At 38.0% G+C, this 18,898-nt stretch overlaps 1 protein-coding gene across 11 annotated transcripts in view; it reads left to right on the top strand.

Moving 5' to 3' along the window:
• The window catches only part of ZNF438 (zinc finger protein 438), a 48,986-nt gene extending 38,908 nt beyond the window's left edge, over nucleotides 1-10,078 (top strand). For 7 of the 11 annotated variants that reach the window (XM_032706254.1, XM_032706289.1, XM_032706259.1 and 4 more), the window contains 3 exons: nucleotides 1,552-1,656; nucleotides 5,893-7,741; nucleotides 9,278-10,078. In XM_032706254.1, the coding sequence (XP_032562145.1) occupies nucleotides 1,552-1,656; nucleotides 5,893-7,741; nucleotides 9,278-9,890 (2,567 nt within the window). In that variant the 3' untranslated portion in view covers nucleotides 9,891-10,078. Of the gene's footprint in view, nucleotides 1-1,549; nucleotides 1,657-4,433; nucleotides 4,620-5,892; nucleotides 7,742-9,277 lie in introns of those variants that run through there. The other 4 variants (XM_032706309.1, XM_032706324.1, XM_032706316.1 and 1 more) reach the window with 2 other exon arrangements.
• The last annotated feature ends 8,820 nt before the right edge of the window (nucleotides 10,079-18,898 follow it).

Raw genomic sequence — 18,898 nt, 5'->3', positions numbered from 1 at the left:
TGTAAAATAGAGAAGACCTTTCTAAATTATAAAATGCTTAGTGCACAACTAGCAAATCGTATTTATGCTCAAATCAGAATTAATTATCTATAGCTTCAAAGAGGTCTAATATTCCCGTCTAGAATTTTAACACTGATCTTGTTCCTCCTGTAGTTTACAAGAATAAATTTTCTAAGTGTATTTGCACATTCTATAGCTTAGTGTTTGTGTGAATGATGTACTGTGATTTTCCAATCTCACATTAGAGTACTGTTATATTGTTTATTTTTCTAAACTAGTTTAAATTGCACAAAAGTGCTCTTATGTAAACATAATTATATTACTCTTTGAAAAATCAAGTACTAAAAAGGTAAGAAATGTGATTCTCCCTTCGGCTTGAATGCTTCTCCTTTCCAAATCACATGTAATAATAATGTTGGTTACCTGTCTTAAGTCTGTGTGTAATTCCCATATCCCACCCTGACTCTTTGGCCTAGACACTTTTCAGGTCTCATTTCTAGTCCTCTTGTCCTTTTTCTGCTTGCCCTGTGTATATCCGTGTTCCTCTTCCACACTGTCAGTTCTGCAGTTCAGAGATAAGGAGAGGCCATTTCCTTGTTCCAGCTTGGGTGTTTGGACCTAAAGCTATAGCTCAGGGAAAATCCAGCCCAGCTTGAAGCAGAGGCACATTCAATAGAATGTAATCATTGGAAAAATTAGCTGCTTAAAGTATCTATTGAACACGTGCCCAGAGCTTACAACTTCGCCAAATGTTGGCAGCTTTTCACAGACCAGAGAGACATTGCTGTGTCACGTATCAAGGTCTTTACCTAATGCACAGATGTGTTGATTCTTTTTTTTAGTTGTTTTTTTTTTAAAATGCAGACATACCTGGCAATGGCTGGCATTTCCTGTTGAAATTAATTTTAGAAAATTATCTGATGCAAATACCCAGAACAGAGCATTCCACCCAAGTAGTTATTATTAGAAAAGGTAGAAACAACTGCAAATTAATTGCTGTAATGTATGGAGTTGGACATTCATGGTTTATAGGCTTTATTACCAATCTTATTTTGTATAGGTGTGTGGCAAAACTAGTTTTGAACATAGAAGGCCAAATTCTGTTTTCTAGAATATCTGCAGTTCCATTGATTTATGTGGAATTATGGCAAGTGTAAATTAGCATAGAATTTAACCCCTGTATTTAAAACCCTCACTAAAGCTACTGAACCTTCACTTTTCTGAGCTTTTTATTTTGCTGCTGTTGACTGTCTGCCATGACACTGAAACTAAACCATCCCATCTGTTTGCCACGTTACCCAGCTTTACTCAATTATTAAGCTATCACCTTGTATTTGGCATGTAATATATTGGATTTTAGAACATATTTTGAGGAGAGAAAAATGGCAAAGAGCAAGAAGCAGTAGCTTTTCTAATGCATTAACTGGAAGTTAATGTTTTATATTGTCATTTTATATTGTCTTTTTCTGGGATTTGTTGGTTTTGGGGGTTGTTTGGTTCTTTTTTTTTTGTCCTGGAATCTATTTATAACTGACTGAAGCACTTTTGCAGGTGGTGGTTTTTTGCATGCTAATCCTGCAGAGAAACATTGTGTCCAACAAAGTATGCTGGGTCAGCAAAAGCAAGAAACTTGTGCTGGAAAGACAGTATCCACAGGTATTTAGTGTGTATGGAGATTTGGCAAAATGAATGATTAACTGTCACTGGCAGAAAAAGATCTAGTGTTGTCTGTTAGAAAGTTGTGAATTTTTTTCTTTCCTGTAGAACAGATTGTTCCTTTCAAAGTCAGCAAAAGACTCAGCTATATACATGTGCGTTTAATAAAATATTTCATTAATCTTCTTTATCTATATTGTCTTTTCCTTTAAAACAAGGTGATCTTTTTTTGTGTTATTTGCCTCTCATTTGTCCGTTCATACAGAAATTAAATGCATACCTGCACAACTGAGGTGGACCTACAAGAGTTATTAAAAAAAATTAACACTGTTACCCAGTGGTTTGTGGCATTTTGGTGGTTTTGTTTAAAATAGACCAGATAATGGTGAAAATTAAATTTCTTCTGATGCTTTCTAGAGTGTCTGAGTTCAGCAATGTTACGTGCTTTACAGAGAAAGCAAACTGAAGAAAGGACAGAAGTAAGGCAGATCAGACTGGAGTAGACTAGACTTGGATTACTTAGGAAGGAAGGGGAACCACTGAGGAAGAGCAGCCCCATGGAAGACTCCCTTTCCTCTGTCAGACTCTTCCCAGCATGGCTATATCAGAGAATTTGATGCATCATTGATTTTTCTATTGGTGTGTCACTGTCCACTCCTATACAAGTTTAAGGTTATTTAGAAGAGATGAAAGCTTATGACATGCTGCAAGTTTCTGAGTGATTTGATACTTGCAGGTCCTGTCATAGTAACCATTAATCTTTTAACAGAGACTTTTAAAGTAAATGGGTTGAATTGCACTTGATTTAGCCTTGTGCTTAATTATTTAAAAGTGTGTACCTGTTGCCCCAAATCCACACCCGTCTGAAAGACTGAGGACACAGCAATTAAAAATAAGCTTCAGGTCCTTCAGATATTAATGCTAATCTTTTCATTTTAGAGAAAGTATAAAAATCATTGCCTTTCAACGAAGGACCTGTAGACTGACTTGAAGAAAGAATGTTGTCCAAAACCAAAGGCCATCTTCACAAATGCCGTTGCAGAGCCTCCCTTAACTGAAACTTCCCCTTCTTAGGTGCACGACTTCATGGGATTGCATAGGCACAAAGGCCTTTCCTCAGGTCACAGCTGTCAAGTCAAAGTGAGTCCTTTGAATCAGAGACAGAAAAACTTTGGGAGAAGTGGAATGTCCCAGAAAAATGCATATGAAGTTTCCAAGCAACCTTTCCACTAGCCAGACAGCCAGAGCATATCCAAGTCCTCCAGTGTGGTGAAGACATGAATTACTGTAGGGCTGTCTTTGTGCAAAGGAAATTGTTGAAGCTTTTCACCAGCTGTAAATGGCAAGCGTAATTTTGGTTGCTGACGATACTTGCACGCTCTGGGTGGAGTCAGTAGAACCTCTAGTCTGTGAATTAACTGGCTGCTTTGTCATGATCCAGGATGTTAAATAGTCTTCCACCAGTTCTTCCAATTAGCTTTCCCAGTCTGCTTGCAAAATCTTAAAAAAGTCTGAAGGATATCCTACAGCTAGTCTGCATCTAGCCCTTCCCTATATTTAGGCACTGACTAAGCAGCTTAACTACAGTAGCTGTGTTGGATGAGAGGGAAATGAACTCAAAGAGTTGAGTATCCTTTGCTTACTCGAAGGACTGTGATGAATATTCTGCACTAAACTGTCTAATGTAAACTTCGGGGGGAAAAAAAGTTATATTGAAGGCTGATACCAAACAGCTTGCCTGGAAGATGTCTGTGATAAAATTACACCAGTTGGAAAAAAGGTGTATAAAAACCCCTTCTCAAACAGTTACGTTGATGCTTAGTATTGTGTTAGCTGCACAAGAAGGATATTGATCTAAACAGACCTTGTTTCAAAGAGCATTTTGTGGTTGATATTCATGAAGGTCTTGGCTTCTAGAGCATTAGTTTCTTGTGGAATACTGAGAAAATATGTGGAGATACTCTCTTTATAGAAAAGTGATTCTACTGATTAATTTTACAGTAAGCAAGTCAATGCATTTGAGAAACATGTGGTTCTTTTTAAAGCTAGTGCTGTGCATTATTTCTACGAATATTTCCTCCTAACCTCAAATTAACCTTTATTTTGTGGTGCTTTGACTGCCTTTGGGCACCTTTGTAGAAGTGGCATGTCCACAGCAAAACATCTGCCTTTTCCTGTTACCATTGGTTGGGAGCAGATGCCCGGTAATGTCGAGTAGCACAGGTGTGCTGGCTTTCCTAAAAAATTTATGTAAATCAATGAATAAAATTTTGAAATACAAAGAGAGAGGAACAAGCCAAATGGGAGAGAGAATGGAAACAGCTTCATGTTGAATATAGTGGCAAGCTGAATAGCTGCTGGTTTGAAGAAAGTCTTTATTCAGTGTATGGCAAGCGTAATCTGGAAAAATAAGAGCTGACTCTGTCCCTAAAAGGAAAGGACATTTGTTCTGTCATCTGCTGTATTTAAGCTATACTATTTGACCTGTAACTAGCACTGAAGTTCAGGGCTAGTTTAGTTAGTGATTGCAATACTTTACATAATTTTATTATTCTTCTCAGAGGTTCTTAAAAGTGTTTACTCAAAAGCAGTAACAAGAAAATACCCTACAGGAATCAACTAATCAATGGAATAGTAATAGCAATCTTAGCAGCTGAACATGTAAAGGTTCCTCTATATACTTAGTGACTGTAGATTGTAAAAAAAAAAAAAATTGAGAATAAAAAGAACTGGGGGGGGAAACAATTTTAACTGTGCCATGTTTCATTTTTTTCCAGGTTTCACAAGCTCTGTAGGCCTGGACTTATCCCTGTGTACAGGGATCTCCATATTTGTGTAGGATTTCCATGTGTACAGTAACCCAGTCTGCACAGAATGTCTAGTAATATAGAATATCTCTACAGACATTGAGCAGAAAGTTTTGGTGGTGCTCAGTAGTTTCACTTAATTGGAGGATAAAGAAGGTACATAATGGACTTGGGGTTTGGTGCTGTAGATGGCAATAAAAGGATCAAAGGCTTATGCCCTGCATAGTTATTGCTCTATGAATATGCTGTGGATCAAAGAGTTTTGATAAGCATCAGACCTACTGTGTATGAACTATACAGTTTATATTTGATTGTTCAGTGAATCCTGTGTGTCCTGAAGGCAGTGGATTTACTGCACATGTGCATACCATGAGCGTGCATGTATATCTGTCCAGGAGTTCTGGTCATGAAACAGGATACGTCTGTAACTTTCAGTGCATGTTGCAAAGTGTGTGATGTCTGAGAAGAGCATCCAGGGTTAAGATGATAAACTTTCTGGAGTTTCCAGTGTTTTTTAGTAATTCACAGTTACCTTTTTAAGTCCAGAACCATATATAAATGCATTTGTAAAACAAGTCTTTAAAATGGCAGGGAATAGAAATTTTCCTATGGAATTACCTTACTACAATATTACAAGGTTCCAGCATTTACTTTTATGTATTCTATTCTAATGTCATTCCTCCCTCAAAGTGATTTTTGCCTTCCCAAGGTGCCTTACTGCTTGAGATCTTTGTAGCTGAATTTTCAACGGTCAAGATTGTTGGGATCTTTCAAGAAAATGTTTGAATAACTTACTACAGTAGTTGTATTAAGCATTAATGGCACATAAGCAATATTTGTGATTGGATATTTAACAATAGTACATCTTCTTTCAAGTCTTCTTTGATTTTGTTATATATTATTTACATGGTTTATAGCAGTTATTTTTTAAGACTTCATAAGGCAAACTGTGGTCTTTATCTGATAAAACCCACAAATTCTAAATATTACAGAAATTTTGAAAGATAGCATGATTCTGTTTGAGAGGTATGATCAGAGCAGGTGCTCAGAAAAGTTCTGTGTCCTGTCCCTGTTCTTCCAGCTGAATATTGCCAGCATGCTAGTCCAGCTTTTCCAGGGCTGAAGAGGCTTATGGGGGTATTTGTTCTGAAATGCCATGTAGCTTTTAACCTAGAATGAAACATCCATTTAAGAGGGTTTTTTTTTTGCATATCTGTGTTCAAGCACATTACTTCAGGCAATGCTTTTGTTTTGTCCACAAAACTTTTTCAATAATAAATTTAACATGGTGGTCATTTAAATGCCAAAATATTTTTAGTAAGCTTGTGTGTAATAGTATCCTTTGTAAGCAGTTTTAGTTTTGAGACAGTAATTTTTTAAAAAGAAATACTATATTTCATATTACAACTTTGTTGTGTTGTTTTTACAGATAAACACAAACGCCCTTCGGATATAATACAAAGTTTTCAGAAGAAAAGTCAGTTTAGGACCATTGCTCCAAAAATGGTACCAAAAATTTTAACACCTGGAGTGGTTTCTTGTCTTCAGTCTTCTTTGCCTGAGCCAAACACACCAATTTCAGCTGCAGGTTCTAAACCACTGGTGGTACCAGCTCAGAACTACACTGTCATGCAGGTGGCTGGTCAGAAGGGGACATTTTCCCTGCTGGCTGTGCCGTATGTTGCTCCTGCTTTAACACAGCAAGCCCAGCAGTCAAATGTGGCCCCCTCTGAAAACCTAAAGCTGCCTATCCCTAGGTACCAGTCTGTAAGGAATAAATTGCTAGGTGACAAAAAATTGGCGAAAATCTCTGGTTTGGGTGCACATAAGAAGATTCCTACAAAAGCATTGGTCTCATCACAGACTTCGTCAGTGACTACTGTAACTGAAGACTATCCTGAAACTCATTCTAGTTCAGATTCAACTGAGCAAGCGACGCTGACAGACTGTGACTCATCTGAAATTGCAGTTGCCACAGTAGTAAACAAAAGCAACTGTGTGGAATCTGGACCTCCTTTAATGAGCAAAACTGAAAATGCTAACAGTAAGATTTCTGTACCGTCTGTAGTTAAAGAGTCTTTATCCAAGCCAGCAAGTACAATTAATCCCCCGAAACTAAGTCTGCGCTCTGTGAAGACAGCATCGGAAACCACAAGAAAGTCAGTCATGACATGTGAGAAACGAAAGGAAAAACCCACAAATTCTGCAAATCCTGTTGCTGTCTTGTCACCAGCAGTTCTTGGCAGCACAATACAGATGAATCCATCAGCACCAAAAGGAAAACTTCCTATTTTGCCTTACTCAAGGATGAAAAATTCACTGTTTTGTAAATCTAAGCAGAATATTAATGTTATGGATGTATCTGGTCCTTCACTAAGATCTGAGTGTGAAAAGACACCAGTTTTGACAAAAACCAAAGCATTTGATAAGCAATTAGCTGTATCATCTACACAAGTCCCCAAACAAACTGTTCGAGAAAACACCTTCTCTCCATCCAGTGAAGTGGATGTCGACAGTCTTAAAAAATTGAACAGTGCAGCCTCTAAAAAAAGAGGCAGGAAAAGAAGAGCCTCGGATGATTTATTGGCTTTTCAGACCAAGCGAAGGAGATGCATCATTAATAAGTTTAGAGAAGGAAGAGAGAGGGAGAAGGTTGATATTCAGACACCTGAAGACAAAAAAGCAGAAGCAGTGAAAAAATACCGTAGTATTAGACCGAAGCCAGTGGTAGTTGTGCAGACTTTCACACCACTGACTTCTCCAGCAACAGTAGAGACACCACCTCGTGTCCATTCAGAGCAAGCTGTTCCTTTAAATGGTTCACTTGCCAGCAAATATTTGAGTTACAAGCAAAGTGATGCTACATCAGCTAAATCAAGTGATTCAAGTAGAAATGCGTGTTCAGCCACACCTAAGCCACTGCACAGATGTCCTGTTTGTAACCATACCTTCCAGTTCAAACACCATCTCCAGGACCACATGAACTCACACACGAAGAAACGGCCCTACAGCTGTTGGATTTGCCGGAAAGCGTATATCCATTCTGGGAGGCTCAGCACGCATATGAAGCTTCATCACAATGAAAGCAAACCCAAAAAGCTGGTGTGCTGTGAATTCTGTGCTAAAGTTTTTGGCCATGCAAAAGTGTATTTTGGCCACCTCAGAGAAGTCCACAGGGTTGTTATCAGCACTGAGCCCTCTCCTAGCGAGCAACAGATGCAAGATGCTTTAAAGAAGAGAGACACGAATATAAAAGAGACAGAAGAAGCTACAGAGAGGTGAGCATTTTCACTAATTAAATGCTAGTGGAAATTCATAAACATCACCATTAGGAAAATTGTTGCTTCCCCTCCTGCCAAGTGAGATTCCTAATGGTTTAAATATTGTCCTTGAATCTAGTCAATCCATTAGACCATACAGTATATTTTAGCTGATTCATCGACTATAAATCATTACTGACACTTGAGTATCCAAAGTAATTTTGCATATGTTCTAGTAATATTGTCATTGGAGCTGTTTGGATCAGTTGGTTAATACTCTGTTAATCTGCAGTCTTCTGTCCTACCTGTTTTGGGGGTTTCCCTAAAAGACAAGTGAACCAACTGCAGTAAGCAAGAAGTGATTCATATTTCATTATTAGCTTATAGTTTGTTTTCCCTGTTAAATGTCATTATCCCATTTCTTTCTATGGAATGTTGTGAGCTAATCCATCTTGTGTGTTGATTACTGCTGCTTTTGCCATCGCTCAACCAAGTAGAAAAATTAATATTTACCATATTAGGATGGATAGAACCTTCTTTTACCACTGCATTGTGATTTTGGGGTGAAATTTCTTGACACAATATAAATGTTGGCTTTTTTGTTTGTTCCACTGTGCATTTACTTTAACTGAAGAACATTCAGGCCTTTAATGTGACTCCTCACTGCAGCACTACATTTTATTTTTACTCGTTTCACTCTCTGGGGCATCAGTTAGAAATTTTTAATATCTTGAGCCTAAGAAACACCAGCACTTTTCTGTCAGTCTTACTAGTCATCACAAAGTGAATCATTCAGTTTATCTGTTTTGCTGGGTAATCTCTCTAATGTGTATAAATACAGTATTATCCTTTTCCTAGATGTTCTGAGAAGATTTCTGAGGAGATCTTGTTTTGATTGGCTTAGGTTACCAGGGACTGTGTATCCTTTATACTGCAGAGCTGTCCTAAGTCAGGGAGAGGGGCTGTCTAATTGTGAATTAAGTATTCAGACTTTTCTAAATCATGTTACAGACTTTTAGGGAAAAAAAAAAAACAAGAAACTTTGAAGTTTCATTGTTTCCATTGTGGAGAGGGAGGTGGGACATGTAGTTTTGCCTTAAATTGACCTTAGAACACTCACTGTAAACAAAGAAGTTTCTCTTAGTAGTACACTACAGGTAATAGTCATTTTCACTTTTCCAGCACAGCACTTAGAAGTATTTGGATTGATCTCACTGAATCAGGAACTTTAAAAAAAGTTATCAACCTTTTATTAAAAGGCTAGTGTTGTTAAAAGATTATTTCTACCAAGGCTAATTTTGGAGGCAATTCTGAAACTCAGAAGTGTCAAATAACATTTGGTTTCAGTTGCTTCCTAAACAACCTTACTATTACTTTCTTTTTTTTTTTTTTCCTCTCTTCCAAATGAATTAGATACTGTAAAGACAATGCTTATTTTTAATTAAAAGTGTTTTATGACTGTCATCTCATCTAGGAACTTATGACAGAAATTGCCATCCCTCTTCTGTGCCTGGCTAATACTGAAATAGTTTGTATTTCCTTTCTTTTTAGCAGGGGAAATAAGTGCAATCTTGAGGACCTATTTCATAACCCGGGAGGAGTGAAAATACAGGTCAAATGTGGCCGATGCCAGTTTATTGCACAGTCTTTTGGTGAAATGAAGTTCCACTTACTGTGCTGTCATGGAGAAGAGATTCAGGGAAGAGTAAAAGAAGGGGGTTTGCAAGGAAATAAAGGAGCGAAAGGGGAACCGATCAAACATACAACCCACTTCTGGAAACAGCACAATGAGAGAAGACATTTAGCAAAATGCAGTGCCCGTGAGGAGGAGCTTTATACTTTTCCAAAACTGAAAAGACAGATATACTTTCAACATCAAAATAATGTCAATATTTTACCAAAAGGCGAAGTGACTCAGGCAAGAAGTGCTGAAACCACCAAGCAGATGCAAAATATGGGGTTTGGTACAACAAGCAAAAAAATGGAATCTTGGTCTAAAGCAGGCTATAACTGCATTTTATGCAAACAGTTATTTGGAAAAAAAGAGGATCTTTTTAGTCATTGGCAGAGTCATCATAATTGTGAAGACCCTTCCACTTTATGGACAATTTTTAGTTTAGTATCAAAAGAAGGGATTATTGAATTTTCTAATAATGGTGAATACTGAAGCTCAGTTCTGCAATGCTCTGAACAACATCAACTACCTTAGCAAATTTTTTAGTTTTTTTCACTGTCTTGCTAAACTAACTCAACAGAAGTATCACTTCAAAGTTTTGTTGGGTGAGTTTGTTGGGTTTTTTTAAAGTTATGCTAATTTTTTTTTTTGTGAATAGAAAATATATTTATTCAGTGTCATTCCAGATGGGTACTTGGAAGCTGATTGTGAAACACTGTACTTAATATTTGTGTTTAAGGAACTTCATAGCAGCAAATACCCAATACTAATGGTTAACATCAAAGAAAAAGATTTTCTAGTAAAATTATACTGTACACACAGAAATAAATCAATTTATATGAAGCAATCTCAATCTTGAATGAAATTATGAAACCCACTGTAAGTGTAATTTCAGTCCCAATCGTACTTCCAAATTTTCTGGTAAATACATGTTTCCAAGCAGTTCTGTTGGTCACTTGTGCATACATGCAGCTGGCATTCACGAGTTTTATAATCTGTAATTTCAGAACTTTTCATTTTGGTTTCCTTGATTTCAGTGTCTTCAGCCATGTTTATTGCTTGCAGGCCTTTTTGTTGTTAAATTCCGTCCTGGAAATAGCAAAGATTTTGTATTTTATAAATAAAAACTGTACATATATTTATTTGCCGGTAGCTTTTTGGGTTGACGATGAATTATTTGCTAGCCATGAAGTTGAAGCTCTCCAGGCTGGACTGCTTTATGAAAAAGAACAAGTTTGTTTTAAAAATAGTAATCTGAGTTGGTTACTTGTGGGAAGTCTGACATTCTGCAGTAGACTGCACGTCTCACAGTGGACTTTTAGTGTATTCCTTGCACCTCCAGTCACAGCAGCACCACTGCCAACACTGTTAGCACTCTGCCTTTAACACTCTCGGTGTATCACTTCTGTACCTCTACAGCTGACCCAGTCTGCCTCTAAAGGGAAATTGTTCCTTCACTTGTAAATATGTGGCAACTTGTGTTGCCAGCTTTGCTGTACTAGAGGAACTGTGTGCAACACCTTAACCTTCCAATATCAAGAACTGGTAACCATTCCCTTACCAGGGGAGCAAAGCTGTAGCAGCCTGTGGCTCAGGAGCAGTGCATCCTGTGATCCCTGGCAGCAGGGCAGGCAAGGGTAGGGACCATTGCAGCACATCTCCAAGGGGGCAAGTCTGGTCAAGCTGTAAGGGATGGAGTTCTGGAGCTCAGTTTTGACGAAAAGGTCATTGAAACCATTGAATCTAGTTTGAAATTGGTGTTTGAACTGCTGTTACTCAAAGCCTTATGTACCACTGAATTATTTTGGGAGTAATAAAGGAGGCAGTCTAAGAAATCACTACATCACTGTTCAACGGAAGTCAGAGCACATTAAAGGGCAAGCTGAAAAATACACCAGTGCTGTCCCCACAGTACTACTCTGTTCATCTCTGTGGTCAACCGTAATTGAGGGTTTGCAGCGATGAAAGAGTCATTCTTAAAATGTCCTGGGTCGCCTCTCACTGTTTTGCAAAAATTATGGTGATGAGAACATGAAAAGAGATCTAAAAACGTTGGACTTTCTGAATAGGATTCCAGAAGCTGTTGCAATACTTTGTGTATGTGTTTTGTTTTTAAACAAGAAAGGCAGTTTTGATGAGCTAATAGTTTTGAATGCAATTTCTTGTTTCATGGTGCTTTGCCCTGGAGATGAACTATAGGGCAGGAGCCAAGTATAATAAAAGACAGAAAGAAAATGCTCATAGAACTATACAGGTGCTTGGTAAGGTGGAAGAATCCCTGTGGATTCTCGAAACTTCCTACTATCTGTTGTTTTAATACATATTTGTGCTGTTTCTTTGCTTTTGTATGTTTGTTTTTTGTGCTGAATTACTGTAAAATACTACTTGTTCTTATTCTTGACACACCCATTTTCAATGCCTACAATATATTCATATTTATTTTCATGGGCACTTTTGGAAAGGAATAGTTAATTTTAAAGTCAGTGTTTGATATCAAACTGAAGCCATATTTAACTTAGTAGACTGTGTTGCATTTAGAAGCACTTTTTAGCCCCCCAACTTTAAAATCAAATTGAAGTTAAATCCTTCAGCTTTAAAAATCAAATAGCGTGGTGTTTTCCCTGAAACAGAAATGTGAGAACAATACCTCCTTCCCATAGTTATACTATATCAAAGGGAAGCTCATTCCCTTAACCTGCATTTTAATAGTTGGGAAAAAAACCCAAACATTTAAAAGATTTGATCGTGTTCTTTATTTAGAATTAACATCAAATCACCTTTCTTGCATAATCACACGTTCCGTGGTATAGTTTAAAGTGAGCTGAAATGAATGCAGTGCTGAGACAGAGTCCCTCCTGTTCAGGAACAGCACCAGTGATGGCAGAGTTGTCCTTTAAAAATATTTTCAAAAAGTATTTATTAAAAACAGTGGTGCATCAGAGCCAGTGATGTAGATGAGTTGTTTGGTCGTGGTCATCAGGCAAGAGGAGTCAGTGCCTTTCAGTGAGAAGGAGGTGCAGTGGGGAGGGGAGGAAGGGCTTTGGGATGAGGGAGTCAGTTGCTTTTTTTTTTAATAGAAATTTTCATGTACAGTTCTTTTCATCATGTTTTTGTACTCCTTTCCCTTCCTGTAGTCCAGGAAAAATGGTAAAGGTCTCAGCTTTCAGCAGTTTAAAGCCTGAAAACATGTTTTAAAGCATGGTTCTAAGCCACTTCTCAGTGTCCTCATAAATGTTTAAAATTAGAAACCTTTTTTCTGAGCCTGAAAGCATTCTTATGTTTCAGGCTATTACGATTATAGTAGATTATGAAAGGTTGGGATTTTTGAGAATAGCTTTGCATTAAATACAGATGTGTCCTTTGTTTAAGATGTGTTTGTTTTGCATTTTTGTTCATTTTGATAACATTTGGAGGTAGGAAGTGAGCCTTTATAGACAACAACATTAAGTAGTGCATGTTTGCTGTTCAGCAGAAGGGTTATTATGAATACAGTTTGCTGTTTACCTTGAAGCTGGACAAGTTAACATCTGGTTTTGCACATAAATTATGTTTTTAAATTGTTAAACCGAATGTTATTGTTTTTGTAGCTGTAGTTTTGTTCCCCTCTGATTTTTCATTAAATCTCTGTTTCAGCTTCCCTGTTCAACTTTAAAGCTGTTCCTCACATGGAAAGTTGTTCCTTCATCATCACACCATAAATAATCAAAGCTGGAGGAGTTCCATTGCTTTTCTGGCTTGCAGAGTATTGCCCTTCTCCAGCTGCAGAGCTACAGTTTCCTATGGCTAACTTGACATAGTTGCTGGCAGTAAACGTTTTACTTCATTTATTTGTTTATTAGAATTCAAATCTCTGCTGTTTAGCTCAATCAGAGTTTCTGTCGTACCTCATTAGATACTTATTTTATCTACTATTCATGGAACCCTTTAAAGAAAGTGTCATAAGAAGGATGAACAGGTATTTAAGGGAGCAGATTTCCACCCTAACTTTGTGCAGATGATAGTGATGTTTGAGAATCACCAGCTTATCTGGGCTCAGCCGCGTAGTATATTATATTTCTACAACACATCCACCTACACGCGCATCTATTTTGGAAGGAAATGTATACTTCAAATTCAGCTGTCAGTTATTATTACCAAACCTGTACAATGTAGGTTATTATGCATAAAGATTAAAATGCTATTAACTGTAGTAGGTTTACTTGTCAAATTCCTTATAGCTCTGAAAAATGAAAATCTCTGTGTGCTGAGTATGACACAGAAAAAAATCTGGTTTCATGAAGAAAATTCGAATGGCTTAAAGGTTGTCCTCATTTCAGTGTGTGCTTTTACAGCTGATCTGTCACATTGCAGGATTTTCTCCACATTTTTTAAATTGCAATAATTTTCCTTGGTTAGGAATACAGAAGATACCTGCAAGCAGGTTTCCAGAAAAAATGTGTTTACTTCTTTTTTCTGTACAAGCGGACACGTCCATGAACTCAAAATAGTCTTGGTGGCCTTGGATGTATATGCACAATGTGGGGAACATGCAAGGTTTGGGCTTCGGAGTGTGACTTCATGAGGCTGACTGTTCTGCAGTTCCAAAGTAGAAACTAGAAACTTGAGTGTAAAAATAACTTGGTTTTCAGAGCTGAGTGAATTCCTAATACCTTACTGACAAACTTTCAAGAAATCCTGAAAAATTAGAAGAGCATACTACTTGTGCTGTGTTTGGCAATTTTTTGACGTAGTAGTACCAGAGATGTTCTAAAATATGATATGGCTGGTGCGGTGGAGTACAAAGAAAGAGCTTTCTCTTTTTTGTTTGGTTTTTTTTTTCCTTCATTTTATTGGCTTTTCTATGTAAGCATTAGAAATTATGGGATGAGTTATGATGAATTATGATTTCTGCTGCTGAAAAATCCAGAAACATTATTCTGACTTTACTTTGCAGAAACTTCCCATTTTAGTCTAGAATAACAAGTGAAATCAGCAAGAAGCAAATTCTATTGGAAAGAGATATGTGAGCAAACTATTCCATATCTGGATTTCTCTGCATATTTACACCAGTGTAGATGAAGTTTATAGATGATGGGTCTTCTAATGATATGTACAAACAGTTTGTTCTTATCCAGAGTTACTTAGAGTGGCCAAGGGAAGTAGGAATTAAAAAAATATCCATATCTTCTCTTTGACTTAAATTTTGTTAAATATTTCTGCTGTTATGCCATTACAGATTGTGTTCCAAGGCCTGTAGATACTCAAACACTTTCTAAGGGACTTACAGCATAATTCAGTGGAGGAAAGGGGAAGAAATATGTGAGAGAAAGCAGTAATGATGGTTTGGCACAATTTACCGAATATACATTCAAGCTTCAGTATGACTGGCATTTGATGGAAGTGTCCTGGAGTCTTAAACTTCTCCCTTTCACCCCCTCTGGTTACATTGTTCCAGATTCTGCTCTAATTTAAGGTATATCAGTTTGGAGCACCCTCAGCTTCTCTGGGCATGAGCTTTTCCAAATGGCATAGCTGACTTTGCAGATGTCCTCCTCTTTTGGTATCTCAGTTACACACTTGTAGTTAGGTGAGCCACATGCTGGCTGCTGAGAGCAGCTGCTGCCAGACTTGAAATGTGGTCATTCAGTTTTCTGAGGAAAACATCTTTTAGCTTTAGTCCGAAAAAATTAAATCAAAAGCTGCATCTGTACTTAACAAAATAGGAAAATGGCTTACTCAGTTTCCTTCAGATGCAAAACTGATAAGTGGTAGGAAAAAAAAGTGAAATGTTGGTATAAGAAAAAGCAGCTGCTAAAGGTGATTTGGCATATTTAGATACCATTGTAAAAGACTAGAATGTTCCATCATCTAGTTAGAATCGAATAATAGAATCAGAGAAGTTCCATAAAAGTGTCTCATGCAGATGTGATGGTATAAAGCAACAATTCAGAGACACCATGACTGAGATTCCTCTCCCCTCTTTTCCCCTCCCCTCCCCTTTTCCTTTTTTCCCTCTTTTCCTTTTTCCCTTCCTAGCCACCCTACCTTTTCAGCACCCATTCTGACTGAATGCAATTTATAAATGTCTGGTTAAGCAAAGTCAGCATTGTGTCTGGCATCTTTGCTGCTAGCCAAACCCAGGGACTGAGTAGTTGTGAACACTCTTTTGGAGAACGTTTCAGGAAAACACTGGTTGCAGGGGATCCCAGAGGTCAGCTGGAGCAGCCTCCTGCCCAAAGTAGGGCTTAGCACCAGCCCAGGAGCAGAGCAGTGGTTTGGCTTTTTAGAAGCCATTTCTGTTGCTGTCCCACTGGTCCATCGCCAGTGGGGGGTCACGAGTGTAAACAAGGCTTCAGGATAGCAGCTGATACTTCAAGCACTGTCATAAGCAATTTTATGACTTTAGTAAAGCAAGGATGAAAATTGGGACCAAAAAAATCTCCCCAAACTCAAATAAAGTTACAGTTTCAGCTGGCAACCCTTCAGTAGTGAGAACATCTCCTAGCACAACCCCCAGTTCTGTTGCTGCAGACCATGGCCAAGTCTCTTTATCCACGCAAAGCAGCTCATGCTGCTTTGGCTACTCTGTTTTTTCTGAGACTTCAGGCTCCCTGCCTTTCACATGCAGTGAAAAGGCTCCTTTTTTTCTACAGCTGATTCAGGGCAAAAATAAAGCATTTTATTTCCTGAATGCTAAGTAATTTTGTGCAACTTCAGGTTTAATCTGGCTTTTGAACGTACACCTAATCAAGAAGATCAATACACCTTCCTATTGCTAGGAGCAGTGAGTGACACAGTGAGGGAGGAAAGCAATAAATATCCCCATGACCATACCTTTGAAGCAATGCAGTTGCTTGCCTTTCACTGGAAGTTTAATTTCTTCGTGTTTTTAGTTAAAAGCTTTTAATAACTTTAGCTGCACTAAGTACACTGCAATACTTTGCTATTCAAATAAATCCTTTTTCAGCTCCGAGTCCTTGGAGTTTGAATTCCATCCAGCCTTTTTCTGCTATCTGCCAATTCCTTCCTAAGTGCAAACCCAACATGCTTGCCAGTAAATCCACCTTTGTGCCATTTAAAGTCATCTGCTGTTTTTTTTCTGGAGCTAATCAAAGTTTGCAAGAAGACATTATTTAAAGGGAACCAGCTCTAGGATTTAAGCCATTTAAATTGTGCGAGGTAATTAAAAGAAATTGCAGCTAACTATTAAATAGAGAAATGGTATAGGCTGTTAGAAAACTCACTTAGTTTTATTCTCTTTTATGAATATTTGGAGAGCAAGTTTTCCAGGGAAGAATTTGGGAGTTTATGCTGTTTTATATGCTGCTCTCTTAATCCACTTTTTAGACTCCCAAGCCCAGCACGGCAGAGCCCAGCCCTGCTTCCTAAGTTGATTGCAGCCTGTTAAACTCTAAGCACCATTTTATTTTCACTTTGTGAGACAGCTGGGGTGATAAATAGATGGGATACTGGCACTCCAGGAGATAACCACCGTGTCTGCACAGGTTAATAATCTCATGTCTTTCAAGAGCAGCATTTCCAGTGTCTTTATGCAGGCATGCACACATGATCACACACAAAATTATAAAAGGATTAAGTCTCTGGAACATTTTTAACTTTTATGTTAGTGTCTCACTGCACAGTGTATTCTAGTTATTTTTATTTTATTAAAATGCAGTAACAGTGTTGTTAGTATTATATTGCTCATATATCTGTGGCTGATCTAAAGCCTGAAGTACACAGTGGTCACGCGAGTTCTTCCAGGAAATTGGATTAATTGTTTCATTGTTGGAATTTCTTTTAAAAAACATGCTACTCCTGCTGGGTAACACCACATGTAAGGCTTAAACGATATTTCTGAGAGTGATTTACTGGTCCAGCATAAAAGTCTGGTGATAAACCTTTCCGCTGGGATTTGCTTACATTAGGAAGCAGTGCAGGTGGCAGTCTATTTCAACATGGAATGGATTTTTTCCCCTTTCTTTCTGATGAATGAAGTGCTTATGTACAGTGAGAGATTGAAAAAAAATGAGAAGCCTTCATCCCTTAGAGGATCCATCTCCACATCCAGGCAGAGGAGTGCAGGGAAAGTCTGATTCTGTACCTGCTCACCTCACGGGTGATGGGAGCCCTGGGTGATGTTTGTGCCGGCCTGGGAACACAGCTCAGCAAAAGCTCCTCACTGTAGCCAAGAGTTTGAGTTTGGAAGCAGTGACCATCATGTGCAGCACAAGAGGGTGTGCTGACACCAAACTCATTTCATTTAATAAATTGTTCCCAAATCTTCATGGTAGGAGTCCTTTATCCTTTGAGCTTTTGTCTTGTGTTTTCATTTTGTGCATCACAGATAGGATCTGGGTTTGAGTTAGTGCTCAGCAGCTTGTCTGTTCTGAAGCTGCATTGTGTGCCATACCTGTCCCTTTGGTTACCTCTAATACCTAGTGTCTTCCTCCCAAATAAGTCATTTGGTGTCAATGACAAACATTTGATGGTTTTTACTGTCAAGTATAATATGCAAATCTCCTTATAGTGTCATATTCTTAAATTATTGTAGTGCTTGATTAAATTAGCCCTTTTAAAAGAGATCCAGGTTCACTAATAGTGTTTCCTGTAATGCACATCTCTAGAAAAAACTTCAGATCTGACTTCTGTAGTTAGAACCAATTAGACTCATTTTTTTTTTCCCCTTCTCTCTGCAGCATTCAGATGAATTGCACTTTTCAGGCACAGTTCAAGCAGACTGTCAGGTTTCCGGGGCTCTTTGCTTCCTGGGCTCCACATTCCCACTGTCAGCCATGAAAAATAATTCCCCTTTTGCAGTCGTGTCCAAGGGAAGTAAGATGATAAATCCAAAAGTTAGATTGAAGAGGTGAAGTACATTATTGTTTGCTCAGCATTGAATAAGGTTTTGTTCCAGTTTAAAGCTTTCTAGCTCATGAAGTTTTTAGGATTCATTCTCACTTGGAGGAAAATTTAGGGGTTTGTTAGTAAAAATCTTTTCAGGGTCCCTGAAATGTGGCAGTGGTTTTGAAAAACAGCAGGCTGAAAAAAAAAACAGGAAAAGAAACTAAACTGTAAACTCAGAGTAACAGCCCTTGAGAAAAACTCAACAAAAATCCCTAACATATGCAGGCTCTCTGAGTGTAAATAACTGCTTTCAGATAAAATTCACAATGGAGTGGTCTTGCTGTTCAGCTGCTCTCATGACATTGCAATCTGATTGAGAACAACTTTTGAACCAGAAGAAAACATTAGATCTGTTCATTTTGGAGGACTAAGTTCTCCCTGAGGTAGGGGAGAAGTGCAGGTATGAAGTTAACTTGGAATCACTGCTCAGTTCTCTGTGCAGCATTTGTTTGCAATGTCCTCTTTGCTATAATGCCATGATAGTGCTTTTCAGTGGAGAATAAATGGTAGAACTTTAACCACTGCTAAGTCTGCAAATCGATCGAGCCTTCAGTGTACAGCAACGGGAGTCTTCAGTTAAAAAAAAAAAAAGCCATTGTAATGAAGCCCAAGTC

The sequence above is a fragment of the Chiroxiphia lanceolata genome, chromosome 1 (assembly GCF_009829145.1).
Source record: "Chiroxiphia lanceolata isolate bChiLan1 chromosome 1, bChiLan1.pri, whole genome shotgun sequence".
NCBI lineage: Eukaryota > Metazoa > Chordata > Aves > Passeriformes > Pipridae > Chiroxiphia > Chiroxiphia lanceolata.
Note: the sequence above shows the minus strand (reverse complement) of the source record. Positions and strands in the feature narration are given on the sequence as shown.